The sequence below is a fragment of the Pseudoliparis swirei genome, chromosome 9 (genome assembly GCF_029220125.1).
Source record: "Pseudoliparis swirei isolate HS2019 ecotype Mariana Trench chromosome 9, NWPU_hadal_v1, whole genome shotgun sequence".
Classification (NCBI taxonomy): Eukaryota; Metazoa; Chordata; class Actinopteri; order Perciformes; family Liparidae; genus Pseudoliparis; species Pseudoliparis swirei.
This window is the reverse complement of record NC_079396.1, coordinates 27,908,088-27,919,736: the sequence shown is the minus strand read 5'-3', so window position 1 is coordinate 27,919,736 and position 11,649 is coordinate 27,908,088. Positions and strand designations below refer to the sequence as shown.

Sequence of the window (11,649 nt, the reverse complement as noted above, 5' to 3'; positions counted from 1 at the left end):
CCCGCTCCTCCGACCGAGTGCCGGGGTCAGCGTGGTGGTGTGTGTGTGTGTGTGTGTGTGTGTGTGGGGGGGGGGGGCTGATTGACCATTTAACCGATTGGTTGATGGCTCCGTCACGTTCAGCGGGAAAGAAAAGTGATTACATCGACGCTCGCCATCTTCAAAGCGCGACCCGCTCGATCTGCAGGTGATATACAAACACAAGTATGTGTGTGTGTGTGTGTGTGAGTGTGTGTGTGTGTGTGTGTGTGCAATGTTTCAGACTCATTCCCGACACCTTTTTCCAAAAATAGAAAAACAATGTTGCCTCTATTATTTGCCTCTTGGCCGTATTCTTCCTCTCTGCAGACAACATTTCACACGTTTTTCTTTCTTTCTTTCTTCATGTTTGTTACTCCGCGCGGTTCAGACGTGTTTATTGGGGCTCGCTCTTCTCTCCGTGGCTCTCTGAACTTTGACAGATCCCTGATCAGTTTGTTTTTCTCCAGCAATACTAATCGTTGATCATTGATCCATATTGGCAGATACAGATCAATTTGTAACTTGTTTTTGTCTTCATAAAAACACACATTTGAAATGATGAAGTAAGAACATTTTTAATTGTGAATGTATAAAAATAAATTTGTAGTTTTAATGATGTAATATTAGAGGTTATTGTAAACAGTCCATATTTCATCTCTAATATATATTTATGTTATTCATTTATCTATTATCTAACATATGTATCTATTATTTACTGCATTCTCTCTCCTGACCACCAGGGCGCTCCTCTGTATGTATAGAAGTGCATGCTTCATGTGTTGAAGCTGCATTCTCTCTCCTGACCACCAGGGGGTGACTCCTCTGGTTGTATAGAAGTCTATGCTTCATGTGTTAAAGCTGCATTCTCTCTCCTGACCACCAGGGGGCTCCTCTGGTTGTATAGAAGTCTATGCGTCATGTGTTAACGCTGCATTCTCTCTCCTGACCACCAGGGGGCTCCTCTGGTTGTATAGAAGTCTATGTGTTATGTGTTGAAGCTGCATTCTCCGGTCCTTTTCTCTCTCATTCCTCTTTTAATGTATTCCTCTTGTTTCCGGTTGTTTCCTCTCGGCGCTCCATAACCTTTCCTTGTTTTCTGTACATTCGGGCGCCATCGACTGGTTTCCTTTATTTTTTTCGCCACTCTGGCGTTTTTTCTCTCCCCCAAAGTGCTCGCGTGATTCTCATGGAGATTCAATAACGTATCGAGTCCTCTGGAGCCCCCCACAGGCCACGCCCCCTTCTCCACATCCCGCTCTCGCTCACCAGGCCGCCGCCGTGAGTGCACCGCATCGATTTTGCACGCCGCATGTCAGAACCGCACGACGGACCCGCGGTGCATTGTGGGTCTCCGCATGGCGGCGGCCTCCCTGCTCGGCAGACGGAGACCATGTTGTCCCGGCGAAGAAGTTTCTGTGTGCTCTTGCGTGAATTTAAAATGTAAACAAGAGACATTTTTAATGTAATCCCCCCCCCAATGTTTACGCTCTTATCTCATCTGATTTAATTTGAATTGATCCGTCTCAGGTTCTTTATCGGCGTGAAGTGGATTGATCGTCTGATTACCGCTCTCGAGTTAGGCCGGCTCGTCGAGCGGTAATTAAATATCTCGTAAAACAACATCATGCAGATGAACGTGGGGGAGGGGCGCCCTTAAAGAGCTCCGGCTTTTATTTAAACTATGGATCCATTATTCCGATGTGTGGGCGGCGGGTTGGAGGTCGAGCTTTTCAAACATACGACGAGTTTGGACATCAATTTCAAAATCTCCTGAAGATGCACAGTGGTGGAGAACAATATCACTTATCACTCATTTTACGATCTTTTCTTCAAGCTATCTTAAGTATTTTACGATCTAATCCTGAACCTAACTTAATTATTCAGAAAAAGATGTTAAAATACTGAAGTTAGGTTTAGAAAGAGATCGTAAAATACTGAAGTTAGGTTTAGGAAAATATCGTAAAAAACGTAACTTAGGTTTCGGATAAGATCGTAAGTTAAGTTTAGGAAGTGTCACGTGGGGCTCAAACAGCGGCTTCCTGTGTCGAAGCCCACCCACGATTTACAGCGTAATAGTTTTAGCGGCGTGGCGACGTGGCGAGGACGCCCGTCTGAAACCAGCCGGTCGGCCTCACACTCGAGTAACGCTCGACCTCTGATATATCGACCAGCGGCGTGACGTAATCGGCCCTCTTCCTCGTAGCGAGGCGTCTGCTCGTCGTTCGACTCCCGAAGAGATTAATACCAACGATCCGGAAAAAAAGCTTGACCTTCGATCCACTCGCTTCCCGTCCTTCTCCATCTCTTCATCACGCTGTCCTCAACGCTCGACTTTATGCCTTCACGCCAGGCGACACTCCGTGCTCTTTTAATGATCGCCTCCAGGGAACTTCCTGAAGTGTATGTGGCACAAACAAGCAGCTGGTTTAGGATGTGATGGTCAAAGGTCAAAGGTCAATGTGTCTCTTCTCTTGATACCATGAGATTTGATTTCTTTCAAAATGGGCCCAAACGTCCACTTTGACTCGAGGACGAACCGCAGATTGTAAAAAGGAAGTGGGCGCAGTCACTGCGACGCGTACTGACGTTATGGAAGCCTCGAGTTTTCGCCATTTTAGCCGTCGCCATCTTGGTTTTACATTCAACCGAACGCTGAACAAGACATTTTTAAATGTTACAATTAACTTTCAGAGAAGGGAAACCAGACTGTGAGAGGGTTAACGCTGCAAGACGAAAACACGGACGACTCCAAGATCGTACATAGCCATGATAGCGACCTGTCAATCTAATTTTAGCCCCGCCCCTAAAGCAAAATGTTTACTAAATGATGACATCATGCTGTATAGAAGAAGACTTGAAACTAGAGACTGAGACATAAACTCATGTTTACTATGTTTACTGAGGGAAAACAACAGAAGTAGAGTCACTATCTAGACTTCTATACAACCAGAGGAGCCCCCTGGTGGTCAGGAGAGAGAATGCAGCTTTAACACATGAAGCATAGACTTCTATACAACCAGAGGAGCCCCTGGTGGTCAGGAGAGAGAATGCAGCTTTAACACATGAAGCATAGACTTCTATACAACCAGAGGAGCCCCTGGTGGTCAGGAGAGAGAATGCAGCAGGATAAAGCGATGACAAGGCCTCTCTCTACAGATGTAGTCGGTTGTTCCGTTGCTGTTTTCTCTGCGTGACGCTGATGGTTTGTGAGAGGTAGACCTCAGCCCCAGTGTCTCGTGTCAAAGTGGGTAACAGGCTGCAATGCATCATGGGAAAAGCCCCCTGGGTTCCCGGAGTTTTATATTTAGTTTTAGCCCCTCCCCCCCCCCCGTCTTTCTCTCTCTGCTCTTTCCAAGATGGAGTAATTTCATGGCTCATTCCTGGGGTTAAGAGCAGGCCTGGTGGAGGGGAAGATTTGAAAATAGTCCCCCCGCTTCACCCCCATAATGCACCACACATATAAGGTGCACTGGTGGTCTGCTGGGTGCTAGATTTAGGACTTAAGCTTTTAATGTGTAACGCAGGCGTGAAATCACTGCGTGATGAAGTTCAGCCCTCTGCAGATCATAGAGGAAGGAGGACGACCGGGTTCAGCTCTCCTCCTTTTGTATGAAACTGCGAGTAGAGATCGTATCTTTGAGTTGAATGAGACTCGCTCGGCGTGGAGCGAGATGATGTCAGCATCTCGCTGCCGGAATACACCACAGCTCCCCCGGAGGTAAAGCCTGGAACACTCTGGCTTTAAATGATCTTTTGATTTGACGAGTGTCGTACGAGTAAATTCATCATTGCACAATTCAAATGGGATGAGAAAATAAATGTTTACCGGGAAATGAAATGAAGAAGAGGTGGTGGGGGAGGGGGGAAGAGGGGGTTCAGCTCTCACGGACGCCCAGAAGCTGAAAGCCAAGGTTATGCAAGAAAAGGTTACTAAAAATGCCCATGCAGCAAAAAACAAAAAACAAAAAAAAATGCACACAAACTAATTTGGATGCTTTTGGAGTCAAACCAGAAATGTCCGGCGCCGCCGCGTTAATCTGCTGAGGGATTTGGCTCCGAACGACCTTCCACGACTTTAATTACCTTTTCAGGAGGGAACCCCTCCGAGATTTAGATATGCAGCAGTCAAGAGGAGGGGGGGGGGGAGTTACACTTCACCGGAGTCCTATTGACCTACCACACACACACACACACACCATCACACACACACCATCACACACACACACACACCATCACACACGCATACTTGAACTCGCAGCCCCGTCAGGACCTGACTAGGAGGTGTCGTGTGGGGACCCAATTACACACACACACACCATCACACATACACACACACACCATCACACACATATTCCACCATCCAGACCTCCATCATCCATCAGATGGAGGTAGAGAGGAGGAGTGGGCGGAGTCAGAGGAGGAGGGGTGGAGTCTCAGCAGGGCCATGGCATAGTTCACTTCTTATTTAATTGTTTGACGTACCAGGAGACGCACGTCGTGCTCGTTCTTCTTCTTTTTCTTTCTTTTGTGTTATTCTCTTTCCACCCGGCCTCCTCCTTTGACTCCTGCCTCCTCCTTTGGCTCCTGCCTCCTCCTTTGACTCCTGCCTCCTCCTTTGACTCCTGCCTCCTCCTTTGTCTCCTGCCTCCTCCTTTGACTCCTGCCTCCTCCTTTGACTCCGCAAACATCATGAGAAACAAGTTGAACTTCTTATTTCAAGTTGAACTTCTTATTCATTCATTTATTTGATTGGAAAATCCTGCATTTCAGTTTCAAGTTTCACAAAATATTTGTCACGTCGTCACAGAGCTCAGAATTTTTTTTATTTATTAGAATCTGGTCACACAATTTTAAACTTTGTTTTGTCACACACGATGTGTTCATGGACCCCCTGCAGAGGTGGAAATGTGACGATTTCTCAGAGTTATTTTTGTTAATCTTCTGGCTGTTAGGAATGCCTGTCTCTCTCTCTCTCTCTCTCTGTCTCTGTCTCCCTCTCCATCTCTCTCTCTCTCTCTCTCTCTCTCTCTGTCTCTCTCTGTCTCTGTCTCCATCTCTCTCTCTCCCTCTCTCTCTCTCTCTCTCTCTCTCTCTCTCGTGGGAGATTGGCATGTCTTCAGGGTCGCGAGGCTCTGAGCTTCCCACGTTCCTTCCTCCTGTCTCCTGTCGCCTCCCTCCTTGTCTGACTGGCAGTAATTACATCGGGCCGGGCTCGGTTTGTCCCGACCACCACAAAAAGACCTGAGAGAGAGAGAGAGAGAGGGAGAGAGAGGGAGGGAGGGAGGAAGAGAGAGAGGGAGAGAGAGAGAACACGGTGTAGAAGGTTACACATCGGTGGTTCCTGACAGGCCTTTCTGGTTTTTCATCGCTCCATCATGTCTGGGTAAATTCTGCATTCACCGCTGCTCCCTTGAACAGACTCCCCCTTCCCCCCCCCCCTCCCGCTTCTCGACCTCTTTTTTAAAGGAGTGATTGGATTTCTTTCTGTATCTGTTTCAATACAGCCTGGCTCTATCAAGCTCATTTTTTCACCGCCTGTGTTATAGAACGGTGGTGGTGGTCCTGTTGTTATTGTTGTTGTTGTTGTTGTTGGTTCTATCTTATAGTTTGTTTTTATGTCAGGAAAAGACAGGAAGAAGATGTTTCACGTGTGCCCTCACAGTGGCCCAGTATACCTGGGCTGACTTCAACAACAGTGAAACAAACCTTTATTACAGGATTCACTATTCACTATCTTATTTCATTTATTTTAGTTTCCATACACGAATGCAACTTTATTTATTGAAATGTATTTATTTTATTTTATTTTATTTTATTTATTTTAATTATTTTAATTATTTTATTTATTTTATTTATTTATTTTATTTATTTTATTTTATTTTAATAAAAAAGAATATTTTTCTTCTCTTTATTTTTATTGTTTTATTATTTTATTTTAATTTTTTCAATATTATATTATTTTATTTCCTTTATTTTGTTTTCTTCATTTGTTTATTTTATTTATACTTATTTTTGTAATTAAAAAATGTTGTATTATTTTTTGTACAAATTTTTACTGCATGACTGAAACTTTATTATTTTAATTCATTTAATTAATTTAGTTTCCACACACTCACACACATTCAATATGATGATGTCCGACCCGGTGTGTGTGTGTTAGCCCGGTTCAGAGGGCCATCATGTGTTCTCTTGAGCTTTTCCTGCCCCCTCTCCTCCCTCTCTATCTCTCTCTCTCTCCTCTCTGTCCCCCCAATCCTCTCTCCCCTCTCCTCCCTCTCTCTCCTCTTTCTCTCCCCTCTCCTCGCTCCTCCCTCTCTCCTCCATCGTACATTTGCTTCTCGGCATTCATCCTCCTCTTTTTTTTTCAAAAGGACCCTCGGTCTCAGACGAGCCCCGCGGCGCCGGACTCTGACATCGGCATCAAACACGTGTGACACGCCAGAGCTTACCCTCCACTCCTTGGGAAGGAGGGAGGGAGGGAGGAAGCGAGGAAGGAAGCGAGGAAGGAAGGAAGGAAGGAAGGAAATGGGGAACGACGGACAGAGGGGGGGAGAGAGGAATGGAGGGATGGATGGAGGGATGGAGGGATACAAACACATTCCTGTTGTGGACAAATAAAAAAAGATTTTGCAGATAGTTCATAAACAATGTTTACGCTTTCAGCCAGGACGACACAACGTGAGTGCTCATCGCTCTCTCTCTCTCTTTTCTCTCTCTCTCTCTCTCTCCATCTCTCTCTCAGCGGCGTCCAGCTTCAGTTTCTGCCGCTCCTCCCTGGAGCACACGCTCTCTGTTGAGGAGCTGAGCTTCCAGCTGCCGCGTCGCGTCGGAGGAGGAAGAGGAGGAGGAGGAGGAGCAGGAGGAGGAGGAGGAGGAGCAGGAGGAAGCAACCTCACGTGGCACGACGGCCACGGCCAGAGGACCACGGAGCACACACGCACCGTGAAGCTGCTGCAGCAGCCTGGAACAGAGGGCATCCAGGTAGAGAGAGAGAGGGAGAGAGAGAGGCTGGTCTCCCTGTGATGTCACAGGTCTCCTCCTACAGGAGGAAACTAAACGGCGTGGTCTGAGTTCAAAGTCAAATTCATTCCACATATTTATGTTTTTTTTTCTTCCAGTTTGAACTCGAGCGACTGGAATAAAACAAAACAAACAAAACGTTCAGAAGTCATTGTCTGTTGTTTTCAGACGGCCGGGACGCCACATCGACTTTAAATAGAAATCCTTGCGCGAATAAAATAAATCCCATCTGTGCAGCGAGAGAGAAACCAAGAACGACCTAAAACAGGGGCGTCATGGCCGCCTCTTAAAGGGCCGGTGTCCCTGAAGCAGTGTACCGACTACCCCCTAACATACTGCTAAATAACTCTATTTGCATTTGATTAGTGTTTATTCGAGAGTAGAACGAGAACATTTCTCCAATATTATAACACAAATCCATTTAGTTTGTAACCTTCAAAATAAAAGCACGGGATATAAAGGTGATCTCGTGTCTTTCAAGGCGCCAGGGGCCGCATAAAACGACGTGGTGGGCCTTGTGTTTGACACCTGTGACCTAAAGCATCTCCCTGGCTCCTCCCCCTCGCATGAAAGAGGGCGGAGGTCATTTATTTAGTCTCCTCCCCTCCCCGATGCCTTTTTGAATAAACTCGTGCCGGCGCTGCACACATGTTTACATATGCACGGCAAGATTGTTCAATAATTCATAAAAAAAAAGAATAAAGACCTTCCCCCCCCCTCCTCCCTCCTTCCCCCCGGCTACAAAACGGCTATGAAGGGCTCAATGAAAGACGAGTGTGAAGCTGTGTGCGTGTGATTACGCTCAGGCCGGATAATTAAACCTCCTCTGTGGCACGAGGACGAAGGCTTATCGTCTTCCTCCGCCGCGGCGCATTATTTAACGACCGGGAGCGCGGCTCCACGACCGCTTCCAGTGCACCTCTAGTGCAAAGAGAGAGAGAGAGTGTGTGTGTGTGTGTGTGTCCTGATTAGATTATTCCCCGCTCGCGCACACATCCGCCGTAATGAGGAAGCCGGTTAATTGAAACGCGTTTGAGCTTCTGTGTGACGGGGTAACCTTCCTGATCAGTTCAGACACGCTAATGCACTCCTGTGCGCACACTCACACTCACACACTCACACTCTCACACTCACACTCTCACACTCACACTCACACTCACACACTCACACTCTCACACTCACACTCTCACACTCACACTCACACACTCACACTCACACAGATGAACCTGTTCCCAACGTACATGCATATATATATATATATTAGGGCTGTCAGCGTTAACGCGTTAATCTATGCGATTAATTTGGCCGCGTTAACGCACTAAAATATTTTAACGCAATTAACGCAACTTTGTTTACTTCCGGTGTTCGTTGAAGTTTTTACACTCAAACCGAGTGTCAAACCGCGGCAGTACGGTTTAACACTGTTTCCGTTTTAAAAACAATTATTTCTCCGCGAAAATAAGGAGCAGAAATCAGTTTAACTCGTGGATGAATCAGTCGGGTTTCCTCCTGCTCCTCCTTCCTCCCGTCTCCCCCTCTGAGACACAGAGGAACGGAGGGGCGACGTGTCGGGGGACGCGGTGCGGAAAGAACTCGTCACACGAAACCTTCACCGTGATTGGTCAATCCGTTTGTCTGTCAACATTTAGCGAAAAAAACAACCAATGAACACTCAGTAAATCACAAAGGACCTCCCACCTGACAGGTGAGGCTCTATAGCAGCCTGTCAGTCAGAGAGCAGAGAACACGGCACCAGGACAACTGAGCCTCATTGAATAGAGCTGAGATTGTTCTGGAATGTTTGATGTAGAACACGTGGGTATTTGTCATATGCAAACGCCTTTAAAAGATGAATTTAATTTTTGTTGTAAAATGTATAAAATGCCCCCAGCCTCCAGAGGGTTAACAGGACATATGTGAATGTCAGTCAGTTCCCAAGGCCACTGGTTCTGCTGTTCAGTGGTAAAGATGACAGGACCAATGGGGTCTCAATATACTTCTTCTTTTTTACTAATCTGATGTTTCACTGAAGAAACAATTTATCATCCACAATATTAAATACCTCGCTGGCACTTTATAGGTAGGAGCCTCTTTGAAAACACAGCTCTGTGTGAAGTTTGGTCTTTAAAAAGAATGAACTTCTAACTTTTAATTGCGATTAATGAATTTCAAAATGTGTGATTAATTAGTAAATTTGTTTTAATCGATTGACAGCCCTAATATATATATATATATGTAAATATATATATTGTCATTCACAATGTTCTTCTCTACATGAAGTTAAAAGAAAAGGCAGCAGACATGCATTTGCCATGTAAAGGTCAGAGGTCAAGGTCACTGTGACCTCATATCCAAAACCACCATTGTGAAAACACATTGAACCAATATCTTCAGATTTGGTTCATATTTGTTTGAAGAAAGTGGAGAAGTCATTTATATAGACTTCTATACTACCAGAGGAGTCGCCCCCTGGTGGTCAGTAGAGAGAATGCAGCTTCAACACGAGAAGCATAGACTTCTATACAACCAGAGGAGTCGCCCCCTGGTGGTCAGGAGAGAGAATGCAGCTTCAACACGTGAAGCATAGACTTCTATACAACCAGAGGAGTCGCCCCCTGGTGGTCAGGAGAGAGAATGCAGCTTTAACGAACTTCGCTAGAGGCTTCACTTTTCACAACCAGAGGTTTCTGCAAGGTGAATGCTGTTAGCACCTGTTAGCACCTGTTAGCACCATTAGCTGCAAGGCGCTGACTCAACACATTCTCGACGCTCCCGATCTCGCACATTGCACCATCAATTTGTGCTATTTCTAAACTGGTGAAATGATGTCGCCACGCGGCGACTCCACGAGGGCGTGACGCCCGTTAGGGTGGAGGTTGCGTGCAACGCCGCGGGTGGAGCGGTGTGCCGGCCGATCGGCTGAGAGGGCTTTAGCAAAATAATGACTCATCGTGTCTGTGGCGTCCTTTGAAGCGGCTGTTGTTTGGGAAGCCAGATGGGGTGAGAGTGTGTGTGTGTGTGGCTCATTTAGCCGTCTGACACACAGCCGGTGGCTGGAACCTTGAGACGAGACGCGGGAATCGGAAGCCGAGACACAAATCTCGGAGGTGAAGCCGCCTGCGCCTGGACCCGCGTCCCGCAGCGCTGAGTCTCACATTCATCATCATCATGCATACGCCGTATATATTTATTACACACACACACACACACGCACACACACACACACACACACACACACACCTCGGCGTGTTGCCGTCCAGGAACAGGAGACACCATGTCCTGCTTTAAGCTTCACGAATAGATGTTGTGCACTCTGAATAATGAAAACCGCATCGTTAAGATATTAAAAAGGACGTTTTAGTGACGATTGAAAGTGACAAATAATTGCCTCGTACTTTTACAGGACACTAAAATGTAGAATAGTTAAATCGCGGTATTTATCGCACCTCTCTGGGAGCATTTGTTGGTGTGTAGGCGTCGTTATCGCTCTAAAATAGACGCCGCGTTTCCTTTTCACGTCACTGTTGTGAATATTTGTTGCCGACGTGAATACTCGCAGCCGAAGTATCTTCTTTTGGTGCATTTGATCTCTTTGTTTATTGGTCTAAACGTGGCAGATCAGACGATCGTCGTACAAAGCGTTCTTGTAAATGTCAACGTGTCGCTCGCTGGTTCGAAAGATAACAAGAGTAGGAAGAGAGGGAGCCGGCCGGGCCTTTAAGGTCCCCGACCAAAGGATAGAGAGAGCCGCCGCAAAGCTAACGGCCAGCTAACGGGAAGCTAATGGGGAGCTAACGGCGAAATGAACTGCAAAGCTAATGGCAAAGCTAACGGGAAGCTTACGGAGAAGATAGCAAGCTAACGGCAAAGCTAACGGCGGCCGACAGTCCACACACTCTTTTCTGAATCACAGTGACACATTCAAAAAGAAATGTTTGGGCTAGTGGGAGACATGGTGGGGGGGGAGGGGCGAATGATGCAACAGGAAGCTGCCAGGGACCACAGTGGTGTGGGGGAGATAAAGAGAGAGAGAGAGAGAAAGAGAGAGATATGAAGAATGGTGTGTCAGGATCTGGCCGGGTCTCTGGAAGGAGGATGCAAAGAATATATATTATAGCTTAGCATAGCCTAGTGCATTGTGCATAAATGTTATGTGTATAATGGAAAATCACTGGATGAGAGTTAGAAACTTTAGCAGGGCAGTCCGGCCCCTGAACTGATCAAAGAAGATAACAGTGACACACGAAAGAACTTTATGCACCACGCTCATCCGAGAAGATGACTAGAACAAAGAGCTCTATATACTCTCAGAGCAGGAGAAGGCAACAGAGACATTTACTGAGCGCAGATAGATAAGGGAAGGTCCAGATGGGGCCATTATTCTCCGGAGTCACCCACGAGCCCCCCTCACTGACCCCTTACACACACACACACACACATGCCCTTTCTCTGACCCAACACACACACACACACACACGTGAAGGGGCCCTTTTGATGAACGACCTTCTAGACGCAGCGCATCCCACCTCGGAAGAGATAAGATTATCTTAGAAAACTCCCGAGCTCAGTCAAAGGAAGCTACAAGTGAATTCCATCTTTCCTTTCTCA

The 11,649-nt window shown here is 46.4% G+C and overlaps 1 protein-coding gene across 1 annotated transcript in view; it reads left to right on the top strand.

Moving 5' to 3' along the window:
* Window positions 1-11,649, top strand: part of samd10b (sterile alpha motif domain containing 10b) — a 29,560-nt gene that overhangs the window by 6,734 nt on the left and 11,177 nt on the right. The window contains exon 2 of the mRNA XM_056422564.1: window positions 6,764-7,002. Coding sequence (XP_056278539.1) covers window positions 6,764-7,002 — 239 coding nt within the window. The remainder of the gene's footprint in view (window positions 1-6,763; window positions 7,003-11,649) is intronic.